The sequence below is a fragment of the Haemaphysalis longicornis genome, unplaced genomic scaffold (genome assembly GCF_048455015.1).
Source record: "Haemaphysalis longicornis isolate Haplotype H1 unplaced genomic scaffold, Haemaphysalis longicornis Haplotype H1 scaffold_12, whole genome shotgun sequence".
In the NCBI taxonomy this organism is placed as follows: Eukaryota; Metazoa; Arthropoda; class Arachnida; order Ixodida; family Ixodidae; genus Haemaphysalis; species Haemaphysalis longicornis.
The window spans coordinates 98,615,432-98,636,782 of record NW_027526225.1 but is presented as its reverse complement, the minus strand read 5'-3'; the positions used below and the strand labels follow the sequence as shown (position 1 = coordinate 98,636,782).

General features: G+C 46.8%; 1 protein-coding gene across 1 annotated transcript in view; it reads left to right on the top strand.

Annotated features, from left to right (window-relative positions):
• The window catches only part of LOC144163055 (GTP-binding protein 2), a 35,132-nt gene that overhangs the window by 4,945 nt on the left and 8,836 nt on the right, over positions 1-21,351 (top strand). Inside the window, exons 3-8 of the mRNA XM_077693846.1 lie at positions 1,791-1,966; positions 3,698-3,852; positions 4,342-4,541; positions 12,214-12,308; positions 12,501-12,590; positions 18,631-18,849. Coding sequence (XP_077549972.1) covers positions 1,791-1,966; positions 3,698-3,852; positions 4,342-4,541; positions 12,214-12,308; positions 12,501-12,590; positions 18,631-18,849 — 935 coding nt within the window. The remainder of the gene's footprint in view (positions 1-1,790; positions 1,967-3,697; positions 3,853-4,341; positions 4,542-12,213; positions 12,309-12,500; positions 12,591-18,630; positions 18,850-21,351) is intronic.

Below are 21,351 nucleotides of genomic sequence, written 5' to 3'. Positions count from 1 at the left end.
TAGGGTAGGGAAAAAGTATGAGCTTCAGTGTGTAGCAGGATGGACTGAAGTTGATACGACAGCACGGATTAAGGCTGTTGGAAGAGAGAGCTGTGTTGTGTGATTAACACCGAACACATCCGCAAAATTGTGCATTGTGTGTTTTGGCAGCACCAAAATTCAAGGCTTGAGAGTGTTAATACACCTCTTCACTGTCGAAACCTCATGTGAAGGAGCTAGAAACATGGTCTTAATTGGGAATTGAGCTTGTATGGTAGCACTGTCTATGTTCAGTCCAGCATGCCATAGGTTGTGCTGGATAGCACGTACCAACCTGCCCAGCCTACCACCCTACCAACCTTAGGATATGCAAATTGAATGCCATCTGTAACCAAGGCTTGTTGCATTTTAAAGAAAGCTAAAAGTCCAGCGAAATGTTGGAACAGGGAGAGAGAAGGAACAAAATTTTAAAATAATTTTCTCAATTACAAAAAAATTCCATTTGAAAGAACTTGCAGCAATATTGTTACAGTGCACCTTGTGAACATTAAATTTTCACTAAAGGTACCTTTTGTACCAGTGTTAATAAGTTGTTAACAAGCATTTTTACTTGCTTTGTCATTTTCCAGATCCTTTTTGAGCTTCAACCACCAAGCATGCTATGTCTATTGCGTTAAAGCAGACAATTTTGAAATTTTAATTAGGCTGCTTGTGCACCCAGTAATTGGTTAAATGTGAGTTTTGCAAAAGTCCCACTTAAAAAATGGTAGTGCAACATGTGACAAATCTTAGGATATCAATTGTGCACACGTCAAATGCTGTAGTTGATGAAATTTAATGTGTGCTGATAGCCGTTGGATTAATGGAGATGTAAAATGAAAAATTTCAGTTTCTCATTTTTTTGTTATTATTTCCATAAAAAAAGATTTTTTTTTTTCCGATTTACGAACTGCCTTTGATGTGCAATTAATGTATTCTTGTTTTCTTTTGGGTGACCGAAATTTTTGTTGTTGCACCGCCACTGTGTACTTCTTGCGGCTAGAACAGCGTGTAAATCCTATAAATGCAGCGTATAAATACAGAAGCGTATAAACCAGGTATAAATCCCAGCAAAGATGGAAATGTGCTGAACCTTGATGTGACAGTGCAAACATGAAGGGGAGCAGCACAAGACGAGAGGGTGTTTCTATTTTCTGCCAGTGCATTATTAGCGTGTGTATGGAAAAGGTGGAAAGCTGGGCTAGTTGGATGCTTTTCATTATGGAAACAAAAGCGCACAAAATAGACAGGACAAGAACGCAGTAAAAAAGGCACAACAAGCACTTGCGTTTCAAGTGTTTTTGTCCCGTCCATTTTGTGCGCTGTTGTTTTCATTATGAATAGCAATTGAGAGGCCGAGATTCACTCAAGATACCGATGTTCGGGGCAACCTTTTATTTTGGGGCGTTTGAGTAAAGGACGAATGAGCACATCCCGTGAGGATAAGTATTTACAGAGTTGAGGACAAAGTGCTGGCACGTCAGCTAATTATGATGATAATGTACAGATGAAAGGAAAGCACTGCAGGCACTCCCGAGTTCCCGCACCATACAGTGGCTATGCCAATTGGAATTGGTAACTCACAATCAAGATTTTCATCTAAGCTGCATAAGTTGGGAAGGTGTAAGGCATGCTATCCGTGATGCACAAGGAGGACATAGCTGTGGCATATGGATGTGGATATCGCAATGGGCAGGTGAATGTGAGGGGAGTGCGGAAGGGCATCCCTCAAGGATTGCCCTGTTCCCCCTTCTTTTTATTCTCCCCACCAGGTCAAGGGGAGGCCATCTATGAGATCGGGGTGGAGGACGGCGGCCTCTTGGTGGGGCTCAGCCCGGCCGACATGGGGGCCTCGCTGAAAACCCTGGAGTGCATGGCGGCCAAGCTGGGCGCCTCACTGACCGTGCTGCGCGAACGGCCCGTCGGCCACGCCCGCAAGGCGGCCGAGGTGAGCTTGGAGGGGATCGTTTAACGTGCTAAGAAGGGCAGCGACAACTTCCAACCTTTTGTTCATGTGAAGTCACGCTACTTATACATGATAAAAAAGGGATAACAATCGCTCAAAGCCTTATATATCAACGATGCTGCAGAAAACCTAACACTGTAACTCTGGGGGCATAAATAGAACGGCTGGGGCAAGCCTAAGAATCATGTGTGTAGTATAGGCGGAAAGAGAGTTGAAACAAATTGCAACAACTGCACATGCTAAACTTCACTTGTATCCTTTAAAAGAGACATGCTAACCCACCTATTGCCTGCTCTTCATGTAAAGTCATAAATCAGCTAGCTTGGCAGCACGTTTAGTTTTGTTGAAGTGGTTGCTTCACTAGGGCTCATCTTGTAGCCCAGGCATGGCTTGACTGGCTAAAAGCTCAGCTTGTGCCTTGGTTTGGATTTAAAAAGCTATCCTGCTTTGTGTTGGTGTAAGGTTAAGTGCCGCTGCACAAAAAGTTTTTTTTTTCTTTAACTTAATGAACATAGCATTCTGAAAAGCTATGGGCCGAGATTTTGTTCTCTAAAAATTGTGAAGCCCAAGTTGTTGTCAACCAATAGCAGTGAAGCATTTTTTGCAATTGGGGAGAAGAAGGGCTTGTCACTGATTGGCTGGAGGGTGAGAGGGGATTGAGGTGAATGCACAAATGTGAGGAAAGTACCACATTGGGAAAGGAGGAAAAAAACAACAAAAAGTAGGAGGGCCATTCTATGAAGGGAACCTGTATTTTGTGTGGCTAATATACTTTCTTTCATTTTTACTGTCAATATTTATCATATTATACAGTCGCACACGCATATATCGAACTCCAATGGGATCACAAAAACGTCCAATATATTGATAACTCTAAATAAAAAAATATGCCCATCCGAAGGTTATCTGAAAGCTCCGCACATCACAGAGCTCTTCAAAGTCGCGATAAGCGGTAACTTGCGGCACAGCGTTCGATATATCGAATGTTCCCGTGATCGGGAGCTCGATATGCGCGTATACAGAGCTATATGTTTGCATGGGATTTCTAAGGGGATGTTCAGATTGTTCGATAGAGACAATAATTCGATTTATGCATGTTCGATATATTATCCGTGTTCGAGTGTACTGTTATATTGCTGTACCACTGTTGTTGTAATTCCTTGTCAAGTTATTTCTTTCAGTTTTTAGCCTGCCTAAAGACAGTACAATTATGTACATCATTTCACTTCTGACTTCATTTTTGGCAGCTATGCCACATTTTATCACTGAGCTTCATACACCCATGCCATGCATCATCAAGGTTAAGGCATATACACTCATGCATACAATTGAAAGTCGTCTCACTGAGGTGAATGCGAGTGTAGGGTATGGTTTACACCCGTAAGGGTGTAAATCACCCATAAGTGTGCAAGTCACTGTGTAATACCCTCACACCCTAGCAAAAAATCCCAAAGTAAAACACCCTTTAAGGGTGTTTTGTCATTTTTAACACCCTTACATCCTAGCAAGAGCACAAGAATACACTCTTTTAAAGGGAGTTTAAAGGGTGTTTTATCCGTAATTACACCCTTGAAAATGGTATTTTTTCTGTTTTTGATAGGGTGTAAGGGTGTTGGTTATAGACACAAAAGGTGTAAATCATTTTACAGTGTGGGGCAGTGGTGGGTGTGGGTGATGGTTGCTGCAAAGGTGGCTGTGGCTGTACGAGTGCAGGTGCTGGTGCGCAAGGTTCCCGAAGACCAGCAGAGCATCGAGATCCGGGTGGCCGTGCTGGGCAGCGTGGACGTGGGGAAGAGCACCGTGCTGGGCGTGCTCACCCAGGGGGAGCTGGACAACGGACGGGGCAGTGCACGGCTCAACCTCTTCAGGTGGGACCTGGTGGTCTGCTCAAAAAGAGTCATGGCTCTCAAGATGGGCATCTGCATCTAAGCGCTGGTGCTATAATGTGGCATTAAGTACCATTGAGGGTGGGCTGCTGACAGTGCACCGTGCCACACTATTTTTAGTCTGTGTACAGAAGGCTGAAAAATAAGCAGTTTAGGGGGATGCTTGGGGTTAACAATGGCATGGGAAAATGGGAAAACAAGGATGAGAATCGGGCAGTGTGCTGTTATTATGGTGTCTTCTCTTGTCCTTGTACTCTTGCACCATCGTTGACCTCAAGTATCACATACCGATTGGCCCCGTAGGTGTTTTGCATTGCTTGTACCCCTGGTTAAACCTCTTGAGATATGCTAATGCGAGCTTTTGTTCCTCTTTACTTTCCATAAGACTAACGGAGGGATGCCTCAGTGCTCGAGGGATCGAGAAAGGCTGCTTGCATGCCGACTGTTATTCAGGGGAGCTTTGATTCGCAGGCACCTGCACGAGATCCAGACGGGCCACACGTCGTCCATTAGCCGGGAGATCCTGGGATTCACTAGCCAGGGTCAGCCGGTGACTTACAGCGGCTGCCGCAGCCCCGAGGAGCTTTGCGAGCGCTCGGCCAAACTCATCACCTTCATCGACCTGGCCGGACACCACAAGTACCTGCGCACCACCCTCTTCGGACTCACCGGTGAATAAAAATTTGAGAGGCTTCTAGGGCTGCTACGCTATAAAGTGATTGATTCCCTCAAGGGTACTTTTTGCCTGCAGTTATACACTGTAAAATGGTTTACACCCTTTTTGTTTGTAACTGACACCTTTCCATCCTTTAAGAAAACAAACACCCTTCGAAAGGGGGTAATAAGCAATAAAATTCCTTGTAAAAGGGACTATTCTTGTGTTAATGCTAGAGTAAGGGTGTTATAAGCAACAAAACACCTTTTAAAAAGTGTTACATTGGAAAACACCCTCTAAGGTAGACACCCTTTAAAGGGTGTCTTGTTTTTTTTGCTAGGGTGTAAAGGTGTTACAGACGGCAAAAATTTCCCTTAAAGGAGCCATGAAGACAAAATACAAGTTTGTTTTATTCGAAAGATTTCGTGTTTTATAGTGCCACCTGCGCTTGTCCGGATACAAACAATGCTTTATTCACTGAGAAATTTTGAATTTGTTTAAATTTTGATTTTCCCGCTAAATCGTGTGTTTTTGTTGTCTGCAATGACATCACAGGAACCAATCGCTCTACAGCCTAGGGTGCCTTGATTCCCGCGTCCGTCATACAGGGTGGAGACACATATACGCTGGCGCCACCATTTTGGGTCGCTCCCGCCATAGAGTTTCATACAATAATAACTAGAGGGGAAACTGGCGCTAGTGTCAACGCGAACATGGCAGCGGCGCTTACGCTTCAATGGGAATGATGGGTAGTTGTGGAACCGGATTGCGTAGGATCGAAACAAGCTTCTGGCTGCGCAAATTGTGTTTTTTGACAAAAAAACTCTTATTGTCTGGTTCTCCGTTTACAAATTACATGGCGAACAAAATAGTTAGTTACAAAAAATTGGTTTTGTACGAAATAAAACGCCGCGTTAAATAAAAAGCAGACGCGGAGTCGAGGAGGTTTGCGGAGCAGGTTTGCCATTTGCCGCCAACTACAGCAGGACGCGGACTTCTTTAAAAACTACTTGTAAAAAGTTTCGGCGCTGGTGGTTTGTAATAGGAAGCGAAAAGTTTTGTGCTCATAAATAAAAGAAACCGATTACCTTTGGAGAAGTTATTCTTGCCTGAATTAGTGACATTCATCAAGCTGCGTTCCTATCAACCACCGATACTGCTGGTCCACATTGTAGGAGCCGGCGTTCGCACGGAAGGTGTGGCTGTTCTAAGCGATTCGCAACCGTCGTTAGCTTCGACAATACATTGCTCTGCCGAATAAGCAGCGCCGCAACTCCTTATTCGCAGACAACTTCGCCGCACAGAGCGCCGTCATTTGTGTTTTCGTGCTCGCTGTGCCGGCAACGAATTGATAACCCACCCAATTCGCAACTCTAGTTATAAAACTTTCTACTCAGGGTGGCGTCAGTGCACGCGCGGCATGCAGTTCAAGCAGAAACGTATTTTTGATAGCGTCTTCCAACACACCGCATAGGCAAATGCGTTCATGTAAATCCAAAACGAAAACGAAACTGCCTGCAATCCATAGTAACTTCCGCAAGCCATCAAGCGCCAATCCAAATCCACAACTACCCATCACGCCCATTGAGGCGTACGATCGCAGCGCCAGTTTCCCCTCTAGTTATTTGTATGAAACTCTATGGCTCCCGCGCCTCCGAAGCAAGTCATTGCATCAAAACCGCAGTAAAATTATCGCTGCAACGCAGTTTACTGGCGAAGTTTGAATCATCTTATGTGTTTCGCGTTGCTGGTTCTCGTGGGAAACGAAAAGAACAACGCGTTGAGCATGTTGACCCAATTGCAGTGGCACGGGACCGTTCAAAAGGTCTCTCTACCCTGTACGGAGGTACTGCGTTGAGGTATTCTACTGCAATCTAGATGACGCCACCATACCGTGGCAAGCTGTTTTCTGCCTTTGGTTTGTTTTTGACCGTATTTAAACCTGGCTTGTTTTTGTTCAGGGAGAAATTAATCGTTTCGTGATACAGTGTTCGCTCGGCAAATATGTTCACGTAAGACACCGTTGCTTGCGTCAATCGGCCAGTGTCGTCTGAGACAACCCCAAAGCCCCGCAGTGCTGTGCAGCTAAACCAAGCATAGGGTGCGCAGTACCAACAGTAGTATGCATCATATGTTTACATGTGCTTTCGTAACTTCCACTCTTTGTCCCACCATTCTTATTGCTTAAGTTAAAAAGCGTGTGCCCTAAATTTAAGCACAAATAGCTCGTTCTGCAATCTTATAAGCTCAGCCTAATTTGCGTTTGTTTTTGCCAGCCTCCGCCAATTTTAGAGCAGGCTCGAATGACATCATAGGTTCAGTTGCGGGAAATGAGCGAGTGGGTCGCATGGCCATTCCCTTTTTTCCTAATTATATAGCTTATTTGAGCGAAGTTTACGTTAAAACTGGTGTCAGTATGATTCAAACGAGGCCATCTTTTAAATGAACCAAACTTATGTTTTGTCTTCATGGCTCCTTTAAGGGTGTAAATCATTTTACTGTGTAACACCCTTGCACCTTATCAAAAACACAAGAAAAACGCCCTTTGAAAGGGCGTTTTTACATCTAAACAATACATCCTGTAAAAAAGGGGTTATGGGTGGCAAAACATTCTTTAACAGAGGGTTTTCTTGTGTTTTTGCTTGGATGCAAGTTACATTATGCACTCTTTAACCTCTTCGAGCCTGAATTTACCGTAACGCATGAAAAATTATTTTTGTATCATTTTCGCTAGTCTCCTTATGAGAAAGCCGCAGAAGAACTTCTACACATGCCGGGGTTTTCGGAAGAAAGTTACGGCTATGGCACAAAAACAGAACAAGAGGTTGTAAAAGACCAGTACATTGTAAATTCCTTCAGAAACTAATTATTTGCGGTAACTCCGTGTGTTTTTCAACAAAGTACCTAACGTGCGACATTTTTATTGCGATCAGAATACTTACAATCCTTTAGTAAATACGGGTGCAAATGGACGGCCGCAGAGGAAGGGTGATCATCGGCATAAATCGGAGGAACGGCAGCAGTCAGCACTTTACTGAAAGTGGGGTATATGATGCCACTTGTTCCGTATGTTGCCATCAATATGTAGATTCCGTCTGAGCATGGGCGTTGCCGATACCGATTTTTCCTTCTGGTTGCGCGGCTTACAATTCGTGCGATGCGAAATCATGGCGACCGGTCATAAGAGGTTACGGAGTGTTTTCTCATGTTTTTGCTAGGCAGTAAGGGTGTTTGTTACAGACAGTGTAAATTCACCTTAAAAGTGAATATCATTTTACAGCATAGTAGCAGGGGGCACGGCCCTCCAGCTTGACTCGGCAGTGGTTGACCATAGTTTCACTGCAAGCCATAGCGGTTGTCGGGGCACTTCGAAAATTCTTCGGGGCACTTACCGTACTTACAAGATTGTAAGTCGATTCGAATGTAGGTCAGAGCCCTAAAATTGCATCTCTCAAAAAAGAAAAAAACAAGAAGCAAGTGCTACCTAGAAAATCGTATCACAAAGAGAAGCTCTTCCGTCAGCTACCAATACCCGCCATAATGATCTTCCATCAATGATCGATGCTCCCACGAGAGCCGTGCGCTCGTGGTGCGCGCAGTAGATGTTAATAAAGAAAAGCTTTATTATAAGCACGTGGCATAACCATACGCTGTGGGTTGCGTGGGAAAAACACATTCGCTGCGAGATGACAACTATCAAAGCAGCCGGCAGCGGCCACTGCTGCGCGTTACAAACAAAAACAAACAACATGGTGGCTGACGGAAGCGGCCACGCGCGATTTCCTTTTATTAGTGAGTACGTTACTCACATTCAAGAAGCGTTTTGTTCGTCTCTAATAAACAAAATGAGTGTGAGCGAATCCCTCGATTGAATGCACGGCGCTAATGTCGCCACAATCGTATCACATTGTTCAGTACACTTCCAAATGCGACGGTGGGTGGTTAGTCACTCTAAGTACAGTGGACAAAGGGCACAGATCGGGAACTCCAACTTTCAAAGTCGGCATCGCCTTCATAGACGCCAGAATGTATGCAATGGTAAACTAATATGCTACGCCTAGACCATAACCATGGAAACGAGGGTACAAAGCTGTCCCCACCTTGCAGCACCCCTTATTTCTCATTTCTCTTGTCGTTACTAGCGGTGCACAGTTCGATTTCGATTTTAAGTCGACCCCCCAACATTGGATTGTCAAATTTGAATAAAAAGGGTTGACCTACAATCGGGTAAATATGGTTAGTCTGCTGACGGGGTTTGAAGGTGAAAGCTTGGTGACGCGTATTAACAGCCTATTTACTGCTTCCTCGTGTTTGTGTTCCTTTCTTCGCCTTCATTTCTTCGTCTTCTGTGAGCAAGCAGACTGGTCACAGCTTCTCTTAGAATCACGGTTCTGCACGGCCGATGTGCACCTCTTCTTCTCATCCACCATCACATTCAGGTGTCACATCGCACATACTATTTTGCAACTTTTACGTTTCAAATTCACAAGTTTTGTGAATTTTATGACGCAGGCACATTAGCCACTGAAAGCTCCCGTTACCTGGCTAATCCCCCAAGTGATTATGTGTCACGAAGAAATAGGATGATGATGATGATGATGATAGAGGTGTTTAACCCCTTAAGGGCTTACGACGACCTGAGCTTGTCATGAGCAGTTGCCAGTCTTTTGCTTATGACGAGCTGTGGTCGTCACGGGTCTTTTGCAAGGCTACAAGAGGCTATTGACAAGTCCAGCTCGTCAAAAGGTGCTTTTCTATTTACAACATAGATGGCAGCTCGGGTTCCACCATTGGCGCTTGTATTCAATGAGAGGTTTCCACACTAGATGGCGGATTGGGTGGTTTCCTTACCGCATGTTTTACAAGCGGTGTTCTGGTGCGAAAAATCAGTCTCCTTCAGATGACGAAAGCGAGAGAGATGAGGATATCGGCTGTGTGTTTGATTCTTCAAGTAAAGAGGACAGCGATGACGTTTTTACGGAGAGCGACTTCGAAGGGGAAGACAGCCGCTGTGATACGATGGAAAGCTCCCGTGAATGGTACTGCATAGACCCCGAGGAGGCTCTCTGCGTAGTGCTGCGCTCTGAATGCTACCGCGCAGATGGTAGCCTCACCTAGCTTCAGGTGAACTATCGAGGAATAGTGCGTTCTCTGCGCGGCAATTGAAACCCAGCCTTTACTTTGCGGAGGTGCAGAAATTTATTTGCGAATACATTTGATACGCCCCAGGTATAGCGTATTATATGGAGTGGAGAATGACCAATAAAACTTTATTATATGCCATAAAATATTTTAAATAATATCTTTTTGTTTCGAACACGTTACTGGAGCATATCACATCATTAAAAAATTGGCCATTTTAGAACATAATTTTTTCGTTTAATGACCCCTTAAGGGTTTAATGGCGCAAGGGCTACTAGGCTGAAGAGCGCCAAACAAAATTTATGTTGAATCTCGGCCGGGTGAAATGCATGTGCAGTGCCATGTTTGGGTCAAGAGATGGGTTTTCTAAAATTGGTGTATAGCTTGTATTCACTGGTGAGGCACGCATGCAGGCAACCACGTGTGTGTGCTGTCACTGATTATGTCGGGCTCCGTGGGATGGCGGTACTTGGCCGGGCGAAGCACAGAATGTGTGTTGAACGTTCCGAACTCTACCCCACCAAACGCAAAGTAATGCCTCGACTCCAATGTGAGTGCGATTAATAGCATCTCTGTCTCTGTTGACACCACCGTTAACAGTCAGGATGGAATGGAAAAGACGATGCACGCCAGTGTGTCTTTTTTTTTTTTTTCTGCGGCGTGCGGCCGTAATGGCATAAGCCGCGCCATGTCCGTGGCGCTTCGGCCATGTCCGTGGCCGTTTCCAGTGTTGCCAAGTGAAAAAGTTGACAGCTAAACTTCGTAGTGAATGCCATCTGTAGAGGCAATGATTAGTTAGCACAAAGTAAATATAAAAATAGTTTGGACTGCATAAACAGTTTTAGACTTCAAATCAGGGTGCCTCGGGGAAAATTTTTCTTGCCTAGGCACAAAAAATGAGGTGCCTAAGTGTCATAAAAAATTCCTCAGCACTGTCCTCATCAGTGTAGTTATGGGCAATAAGAGATCTTCCTTAAAATATCAGCTTCAGCAAGGTAGTTTGGAACATTTTTGTAAGTTCCCCCATCCGAAAGAAGGTGTGCCGGGAGCAGTGGTAGAATGACGGCGACAACAACGTTTGTTCTGACACTGGCAATGTGCGGAGATAGCACTTTGGTCTGCTGCTGCAGGGACTGGGGACCCGGGCTCTAGTTGCATCAGATCACGCATTTTTCATTTAATTCTTGCTGTGCCGGCCATTTTTTTTACCAGACAGCGACGATGGTTTTATGCTGGATGGGTCGCTTAAGGCTTTCACCTTGATGTATGCATGTGTCTTTGTCGCTGGAGAATGTGTCAGCTTGAGAACTTTGCACAAGCTTTTTTTTATTCAAAAAGATTTCAGGTCAGTGCAGCTGTATCTTGACTGTGGGGATATCTGCTTCATGCTGAAGAATATTAGGCAGTCTAGAATGATAAGAAATCCTGCCCTACACTGTCTTCTGCAGTTGATGCAAAGTAAAACTACATTTCTCCTCTCATTGGGCAAAAAAATCTAGAATGATAAAAAAATCCTGTCTTCTGCACCATTTTCTGCAGTTGATGCGAAATACGAGGAGATTTCTCTCCTCATTAGGCAAAGAAATGAAGGCAGAGGCAAATGAAAATGACAGACAGCTTGGCTACGTGCCAACCATGGAATATTGTCTTCGTGCTTGAACTCCAAGTAATTGATTGATTGATTTATTGATTGCACCATGCAATCAATAAATCAATCAGCAGCTTCCAGCAGCTTCTTCCCATACATCTCTGCGAATATGTGCTATGTAACACTTTGCCAGAATAGCATCAGCAACTGTCGGGTATATGCACTAGAGCATGGGCCTAATGTTTCATTTTGAGATCTTAAACGTGAAACGGTGCGCGCAGCTTGACTTACAGTGGGTGCAACTTTATGCAATCGGTCGACAACTTTAGGCCTCAAGGTGCAATGTTAGGCCTAAGCTCCTATGCTTAGTCTTAAAACCTTCAAGTTGAGCCTTGCAGTGTGCCAAGCACTGTCCTTCGTACATGGAGCTGTGCGTGCGAGTCAGTAATGTTAGGTTTTGAAGTGTGACTTTGGACCTAATGTCGGACTGCGGCATATCCACGTGAACCACCTCCATCAACCTTTGTGCGAGCAAGTTATGAGAGGGAAAGTAAGAGAGAGAGGTTGAATAATCCGGTTTCCCATATTGGTCTATTGGTGGAGGCAGTGGAAAGGAAGAAATTTGCTTCTTTGTGTTGAGACCCGGTGGGGCGAGGCCGGCCCAGTTCAGGATTCCTCTTCAAGTCCAAAGTTGGCAACATTTTGGTTGGCAGAATCTGCGCAGCTGTATGTAGCCTCGAATAACTGTGACGGGTTCCTTGCATAAACCAGTTGTTAAAAAAGGGACGGGCGAAGAGAAGACAGGAAGTGGAGGCCACCGTTCCGACATTCTACTTCTCATTTCTTTACTACTTCATCATGTTTTTCTACACCTCTGTTCTCCGCGGTGTGAAGTAGGGAAGAGCTTGGCTTGCTATTGATCCACTCTTTCTCTCTGTCTCCCTCTGCTTCCTTGCAGGGCACAGCCCGCATTTTGTCATGCTGGTGGCAAATGCGTCGACGGGGCTCACTGGCACGGGCCGAGACCACCTGCTGCTAGCACTAGCCCTTCAGGTCAGCATGCCTCTTCCTCGGCTTTTTGTAGCTCAAGGCAGCGATGAGGCTGGCATGGAGGAGGACTACAGTGGGGCTGTAGGGTTTGTCTCTTATTGTGTCCCCCCCTCAGAGAGGGTTGTCCACAGGGGGACAGCAGCAGTGAGCAGTGGGCTTTGTTGGGCATCCTGACTCACCGTCTTTTGCTCGCAGGTGCCCTTGGCCATTGTGGTGAACAAAGTGGACACCGTGGGTTCGGCCACCCTGGCCAAGACCCTGACGCAACTGCACAACCTACTCAAGGCAAGGCTCAGGACAGCTTTTAAGCGCAGATCACTTTCCGGGCTCGCCTTGTCGTCGTAGCTCGCTCGCTGGACCCAAGTAGAGCCACACGGGGTTCTGTCGTCGCGGTGCCCCACAGAGGCTTCGAAAGCCAAGCAGTTTATGTACTCATAAGCGTTCGAAACTCGGCGCTTGTCATACATCTCCCCGTTGTTTAGCGCAAAGGAAGCTGCAGGTTGAGGCAAAATATACGTAATTTAACCGCACCGCCCGCCTTCATTTAGTTAGGCACGCTCGTTGGGTTGGTTTTTACGATAGTAAGCAAAAAAAAAGGGGCAGTGCAACCCCTGCATGTGTGGGAGGAAAAGCAAGCACAAAAAGAACTGGATTCCCGCTGGCATAGTTTCAGGCAGGGGGCACGCGAGTACAGCAAAGCTGAGAAATTTGAAACGCGTTGGACAAAACTCCTTTGAATTCATCAGGAGAGGATCGAGACAAGGCGGCGAAGAGTGGCAAAAGTGAGTGGATAGCGGCGCCGCAGCCTGTTATTGTGAATCACTGCTCTGCACTTCCGACAGCTGTCACATTGAGTGGAACGCCTTCAATTTTTTTTGCCCACCAGTCTCTTCTTTTCCTCCCCTTTTTCTTATTTTACCGGGAGTTGGGTACAGTGGAATCTCTACAATACGAACCTCGTGGGACTGCAAAAATATTCGTATCATCCGAAATTCGTATGAACCAACACAGACCAAAAAATTGAGCACCAAAAAAAAGTTTTCGTTTATTTCTTTTCTTACTTTCGCTTGAAGAAATCTGTGATGTTTTTTACACTTTTTTTTTAAACCTCCAAGTTGTCGAGCAGTCCTTTCTGGAGCGTGTAAAACTTTGGCACTCGTCTCCTCACTCACCCTGCACAAGCGCACTGCATGCCACAACACACCGACGGTGCTAGTTCACTTCCGCCACAGTCCTCGCCGTCACTGTCTGACTTCTGCTCCAGCTCCTTCATCTCGTCGACGATGTCCTCAATCGTCCGGACACTGCAAGTGGCGAGATCGTCGTCGACGGTGACGAAATTGTGCGCCCAGCATTCCACGCCGAGCTGGTCCCACACTTCAATAGCCAGTGGTTCTTCAAACTGTGGAGACGCTGTCGTAGCGGGGCTGAAAAGCCGACACTTGCGGAAGCAGTTGGAGATCGTGTCCGCACTAACTCAGTCCCACGACATGGCAAAGAAAAGCACAGCATCCAGCAAGGTCTTCGTCTTTGCGATTGATTTTTGCCAGCAACCGTCGCACCAGCATGCCTTTGAAATGATGCTTTATGTTTCAACAGCGCAGCTGTTTAGCAAATCGTAATTTTTTGTGTCCGCAGTTAAAAATACCAAGAAATTGCCGAGCGCGCACACGTGAGTGCGGTCCTCACGGCGACCACCCTACAGTTAACAAAGCCAAGAAAATGCCTAGTGCTCGTGTTTGTGTGCCTCACGGCATCTTCCCAGCATCCCTCTTGTGCACATTTGTCAAGCCAATCATACCCACCTTTGGAAATTGGCCAAGATTGGCTTCAAGAAAAAAACTCCAGCGTTCGCCGTAATCGTGGCAACGCTTGCTCGGAACGAGAAAAACAGGTCATAGCATATGCGCCTCTAAGGTGATTTCCAATGATTATTGCTTCCAAAAAAATGAAAGAAGCTCACACTTATAGCAAAAATGATGGAGTAAAGGCCGTTAGTGGAAGCGAAGAGAGGGAAATCGGCTGCAATCGTGGACTTAAACCTTCGGGGTGGTTTTGAAGGCTGCGTAAAGCTTTGCTACCTTCACGTTAACGTTAGTTAGTGTGAGCATCCTTAATTTTTTTTAATAATTACGGCATGAAGTGGTTGCAAGCAGCTGGTAGGGCTGGCCTTACCGGTAAAACGGCCACTTTCACATGAGGCAGGGTTACCCCTTTTGGGTGAGCCGAGCACTGGTCAATGAAAAACAGAACCTTTCTATTTTTACTCAGGAATTCCCCCAACAATTCGGCGGTCATCCACACTTTCTTATTAGCCTTGTACAGGCAAGGCAAACTGCCTGCATTTTTAAAGCACCTCAGCTTTTGCGACCTCCCAGTGACCGTTAGCTTCAGCTTCACCGATCCGTCGACGCTACAGCAGAAGAGCACAGTTACTTTTTGCTTACTGTTTTGTCCATGTTGATAGGCTTGGCTTCTTAAGCACAAGCTTTTGTTGGGTTGCAAATTAAAGGAAAAGCCCCGCCTAATCCGTGTTAAATACGTCCCATGCTGAGTACTCCGATAGAAGCGCCGGCAGAGTTTTGTATACAGGGCCATGCCGCTGCTTGAAATGGTGAACCCACACGCGGGAGGCCTGAAAGCTTTCAATTCCAAGGGAAAGGGCGACGTCATCAGCTTTCTCCCAGAGCACTTTTCCGTGGATGTTCACTAAGGCCGCCGTTACTTCCTTTAACCACGTCGGGAGGATGTCTTCAAGCTTGACATGCTGGGCTGTCTTGGCCTGCGTGACGTCCACGCCAAAGTGCTGGACGTCTTGCAAAATCACGTCCCATTGCCCAACAGTGGTGCACAACGTCGACGGTGGCAGGCCGAGCTCTTTTGCCAAGTCGCTGCGCTTCCTTTTTGGTTCGCTGTCGACTTCATTCAGAATCTCCAGCTTCTCCTTGAAGGAAAGGACTTTCCTTTTGCGTGACATAGCTGACAGCAGCCCGGTTGCTTTGATTGGGAGTAGCCCAGTTACAGTAAAAACCTTGCACACGCGTCTCAGCAACCGAACATCCACCATGAGCAGACGGCGGCAACGGCGGGGAGCGGTGCATTCTAATGAGACGCCAGCAACTGAGTTGACGTCGAGTCGCTACCTAACTGCATCACCACCTTCCCAATGCCATTAAGGCGTTCTTCTCCCCGGCGGCATGGCCGCAGTAGACTCGGCGCGCCGTGCGTGCTCACACAACAACAGCCCGACCGTTCCCGGAGAAAAAGATACAAAGAGGGGAGAGAGAGCCTGTACGTCGCCGTCGCTTGCTTGCTTGGCAGTCGGGCGCCTCGTCAACTAGTTTGTATCATCCACAGGGCCGTGCAGGTCCGTTCGTAACAGCTGAAATTTCGCCCATAGCAAACAACACAATTTTGCCTGGACTTCTCAGAAATTTGTATCATCGTGAAATTCGTATCATTGAGACTCCACTGTAAAGGGGGCAGCTTTGGTTGTCAGTTTGATGACCTCACTGTATTTACCTCACTGATTTTTCAGGAAAATTGCACTCACCCACTTATGCAGCAAATAACTGCGTGAATTTGTGATTGACTTCACAACATGCTATAATTTGTGAGTGTTTAATAATGTGGTGCAGTTGATCCTTTACGTGTGCGAATCTTTGTTGTGAACATTACCACCCATACAGGGTGGTGCGACAATAATTGGAACACTTCAAAAAATTTTCCTGAGCGAGCCACCGCTCTGTTCATGCTCAAACTTCAAACGAAGGTCACATTTTGTGGTCTATTTTGTTTGGCACCAGGAACAATGACTGTACTTCCCTGTTTATTCTGAAAATAAATAAAAACATTTTTTGCCTGTGGGAAAGTGGCAGCCGATTTGGGCGTGTGAGCCAGCGCAAGCTGATCTCGGAACGACGGTGCCACCTGGGGTACGCATAGCGAAACGCATGATGGCGGTTCACGGTAGGAAGGAGACAAATGAGGCAGCAGACGATCACAAAATGTGAAAGCGGGTGAGGAAACAAATCCAACGTTTATTGGCAACGGTGAACCGTGGGAATATTTTATTATGATTGGTATCGGCTGTTATGCTAGTATTTGTGATCATCGTAAACTAGGGACGAAAGAGATTTTCTGATCGTCTGCTGCACCATTTGGCTCCTTCCTACTGTGAATCCCAGACATGCGTTTCGCTCTGCGTACCTCAGGTGGCACCGTCGTTCCACGATCAGCTTGCGCTGGCTTGCACATCCAAATCGGCTGCCATTTTCCCATATTTTTTAATTATTTTCAGAATAAACAGGTAAGTACCATTGTTGTTTTCTGTGTCAAGCAAAATAGACCACGAAATGCGACTTTCTTGGGAAGTTCGAGCGCGAATAGAGCAGCGGTTCGCTCAGGAAAAATTTTTAAAGTGTTCCAAATATCGTCGCACCACCCTGCTTAAGCTTAAGCGCTTTATCACTTGAAAATGGTGCATTGCTTTGAAGAACACCGTATTTGGTGCTGGTGTTGGTTGAAACATGTGGTACTGCTACGGTCGTTTTCAAGTGAATGTGATAAAATTGGGCTGCCACATGGCACACGAATTGCTTCAGTTTCGCTCAACACGACTTCTCTTTGTGTGCATCTGAAAAGAAATGCTTGTTTGAGGCTGTGCGTGCTAAGCTATGGAATAAGGTAATTGTGCCTTGGGTGTGCAAAAAGTGAAATGATAGTCAGGACCTTGCAGGTTGTCTGCTTAGAGTTAACTACAAATGAGCACGTGGGAGAGGGCCACCATGATATCAGCAGGACAGAAGGGCACTGTGAGAGTAGGATCGGTTGTAGCGCTGTAGAAGCCCCTTGCTTTCTTTGTTTGTAGACATTTAGATGGCTCTGGTGACTGTCTTCGCCAAAGGTGTGTGGCAACTGTTGCTGCAACCGAAAGAAGTAGGCAGTGGTCCTAAGCGCTATGGTGAGGTCGATATATGTGATGTATAGTTCATTCGAAAACAAAATGAAGGAAGCTCACATTAACGCTGAAGACTTGAAAGTAGCGAAACTTGTGGGATTCTACATTTCACACACTAGTTATTTCCCACCTCGCAGCCATCCGCGCTCAGCAAACATGCCTTGCGAGCGCCGGCTGCAGGCAGGTCCGTTGTTTGTGGAGACAGACAAAGGCAGGAGGCGGCGAGGGCAAAACATCAATGGCGCATTTATTGCAAAGTGCAAATCAAATACACTGCACACAGACTAATCGTAGGCCACAACGGTAACACTGGGAGCAAGGCATTAAACAACGCTAGAGATTGAGATGGACCGTTCGACTCAGATGGCATACTGGAGCAGCGAGGCGCCGCGCGTGCGAGCGCGGGTGCAGTCTCCCAGCTCGTCCGAACGCGTCCTTTGTGGCGCGTTCCCCAGGTCAGGACCAGTGCGCCGAAACGTCCGCTTGCTACCGCATCCCCAAGACAAGAGACCGTCCTCTCTTAATGCACAACCCACCAGACCTCGCCGAACCGTGGCGCTAGTGCAGAGGAAGAACTGGTTCTCGGGTAAGGCAGAGGGGAAAAGGGTCAACGCCTCCACCCTGGCGACAACGAACCCTCCGGTCGCTGGCGCCCTCCCGTATGGCTCCCGTCGCGCGAGCGAGGCGCACAATTGTGCAACGCCGACCGTGATGGGAAGCTAGCCAGAAAGGGGTTCGCGTGAAAGTCGCGATCCCCACAAGCTGCACGCAGCCTTCACGACCATCACAATGGTTTAAGTCCACGATTGGAGCTGATTTGCTTCTTCTTCACCGCTGCAACGACCTTTACTCCATCATTGTTGCTATAAGTGTGAGCTTCCTTCATTTTTTTGGAAGTGATAATCATCGGATGTCACCTTGGAGGGCCATATGCTATGATGCGTCTTGCTTGTTCTGAGCGAGTGTTGCTACGGTTATGGCGAATGCTGGAGCTTTTTTTGCCAATCCTGGCCAACTCCCTAAGTGGGTATGGTTGACTTGACAAACGTGCGCGGGGGACGCTGGGCGGTCGCCACATGGCACACGCACACGAGCGCTCGGCTTTTTCTTGGTTTTTTTAAGCTGGCGGGCGGTTGCCGGAAGGCAATTTCTCGGCATTTTTAACTGTGGAAACGAAAAATTACGATTTGCTAAGCAGCTTCGCTGTCAAAAACACACTCATTTTGCATTTTGACAAGAGAATTTCTCCTGAATGGTGGGTCGTATGGGAACTTATTGTGTGCCACATTTCATCGTGTGGTTGCCACATTCTGTGTGCTTACCAGTTCCTCTCTCTCTCTCTCTCAATGGTGGGGGGGTGCACAGGGACCTGGCTGCCGCAAGGTTCCGCTGGAGGTGCTGAGTGAGGACGATGCCCTGACGGCGGCGGCCAGGGTCCGAGAGGCCAGCCTGGTGCCCATCTTCCTGGTGTCGTGCCTGCACGGAGACGGGCTGCGCCTGCTCTACACCTTCCTCAACGTGCTGCCACCGGGACACGGCCCCAAGGAGCGCGACGGACTCATGCGCCTCGCACCCGAGTTTCAGGCAGGTGTCCCGGGCTGGGGACAACGAAAGAATGGCTCAGGATTCGCACTTTTAAACCTAGATATCACGAGTGAGGGCAAAGACCATGCACACACTGTTCCGTAAAAGTTTGTCTTTGCTTAGATTTCACGGCTTGCCGTCCAGTTATCTGAACTGGGGGTTTGGATCCATCCTTTCACTTGCACTGAAGGGAACCCGCAGACAGCTCGGCCAAAGTGCCCTCAGTGGTGGTGGGGAACCAAGCGCTGGCAATTGTGTGCGTGCACCGTGTGTTTCTCTAGTCTTTGTTCCTTTAAGCTCAGTTAGAGGAGTGCTTTTACATATCAGTCGTTGTGCCATGACTGGTCACATGGTGCCGCAAGGTCACGTGGTGCCACAAGCGAACCGATGGGAAGAAAGGTGCCGCTTGCACGCAGACAGCTGAAGGTCGTTGCGACACAAATAAATGACCTGGAAATGTGTAGCGCGGTGGAGCTTTCACTATAAAGAAGGTTCCCAGGGTGGCTCACTTCCGTTCTGTCAATTGAGCACCTGAAGCGTTTTCACAGGGCCGATGGGGAAGGGAGTTTGGAGTGAAAATTCAGTCATGTACACCTTTTGTCAAAATGTTCTAGGCCAATCCTAAGCCTTCTCTACCACAAACAATTCAGAGAATAAGCTTCACCTTTAAATGTGACAAAAATATTTTAAGGCAGTAAGAAAGAAAAGTGTTTTCTCTAGCTTTCCAGCACAAAACATTTCAGCCTTGCTCGGGACGTAAGCTTGAACATTGAATTTCTTGCGGCCTCCACGTTTTCGGCTTGGCCTAGAAAGTTTTGACAAAGTCTGTACTACCTTTTGTTCACAAGCCAGTCAAGGTGGCAGCCCCACATTGGTGCCTTGGTTACTTGAAGGGACGCCAAACGCAAAAGTGGGCTGACATATGCCACAAGACTGTACAGGGCTGAAACCACAAACGTCCTCCTCGTGGTAGCGGAGGACGACGAAAGCGTGAAGACCAGTGTAACCGCCCCACACATTTTCTTCTGCACTATTGCTTTCGAGGTTGCAAATTAGGAATGGTGAACAAAAGCTTCGTACTTTAGCAGCAGTGGACCACGAAATGCCAACACTGCGTTGTTTACTGGCACACACGTTGATAACCTTCAACACCGCGAGTTTTAAAGCGAATCATTAGTGCCCTCACTGATGCCGTTGTGCACCAAAATGCCCTCCAGGAAAGCCAACTTTCTCTTACGATGACGATGATGATGATGAATGGTCGTGGGTGAAGTGAAAGAAAAATAAGACGCTTCGGTAAACGGAATCAAACCTGGGTCCCTCAAATTATGACGCTGTTGTCTATCCGATTGTTCCATTTCGACATGGTCGAAGCGATTGCCAAGCAGCGAGTTCCGCTGTACACCACAAGAGTAAAAAATTGGCCGCGTGTCTGCTCCTTTCGTTGCAAATGTCATCAAAAGACAATAGTCTTTGTAGACATTTGTCAAGGAAATTCCCCCTTTTGCTTTCCCGCTCACCTCTCATGCTGTTCCCGTACCGTCGCACTCATCCCAAGGTAAACACACGAAAGGTTTGCTCAAGGCGATTTGAATTTACCGCGTTCCACTACTACAGGTGGGGTTCCTCGATGCCAGCGTTGCAGTACGGCGGAGACGCGCGTGAATCGAGGCGGCCGACTTCAAGGTTTATAGAACCGCGTGGCCGTGCTCCACGTGCGTTCCAAGTAGAACGTGGAACCTAGCTAGTGGAACCTTTTGTTGCTGTTGTCGCGTGATTTCTCATATGCCGCCAGGAGGTGGCGCGGGCAACAGCAGGCGGCGGTTTTCTGCAGTAGATGTAGAATATCAGTTGCTATCGAAAAACCAGGCATCCATAAATTTTTCAATAAGGGAGCACTGTAAATATCCCTTGTGTAGTAATTTCCTGTCTTATATTTGCGTAATGTCTTGTTCTTGTTCAACAAAGTTGACAAGTATGAACATATAAACCTGGCTTAGACGTTTACATTTGGCTGTGAGTATATAAGACTATTGCGCAATGTCTATTTTACTTTGTCCGGGTGGCTGAATCAGTCACAGACAGACAGACAGACATACATACAGACAAACCAAAATTTCTGGGTTTAAATAGCCCAAGAAAGACTATCGTCTTTAAAACATTAAGCCTGCGGAGCACACACCCAAGAGTTGTTGTGGGTATTCTAGAAAAGTGGAGCATACCTCCAGAGCAGCACATACTCGCAGTGTGGGATTGCCAACCAAGGAATCCATCCCTAGGAAGCTTTGCGTTCAACCATCGTCCTCGTTTGATGGAGGGTGCTGATGGCACAGCACGCATATGGCTGGCAAGCATAGATAACTCTGCATTTAGGGAGCCTTGGGGTATGTAATTTAACAATTCTATGCACTTTCTTTTTTCGTTCTAAGGCATGGTAGAAGCTGTTTGCGACACGTTGTCTCTCTATACGGGTGTCTTTTGTAACTGAATTGGGGGCCAAGC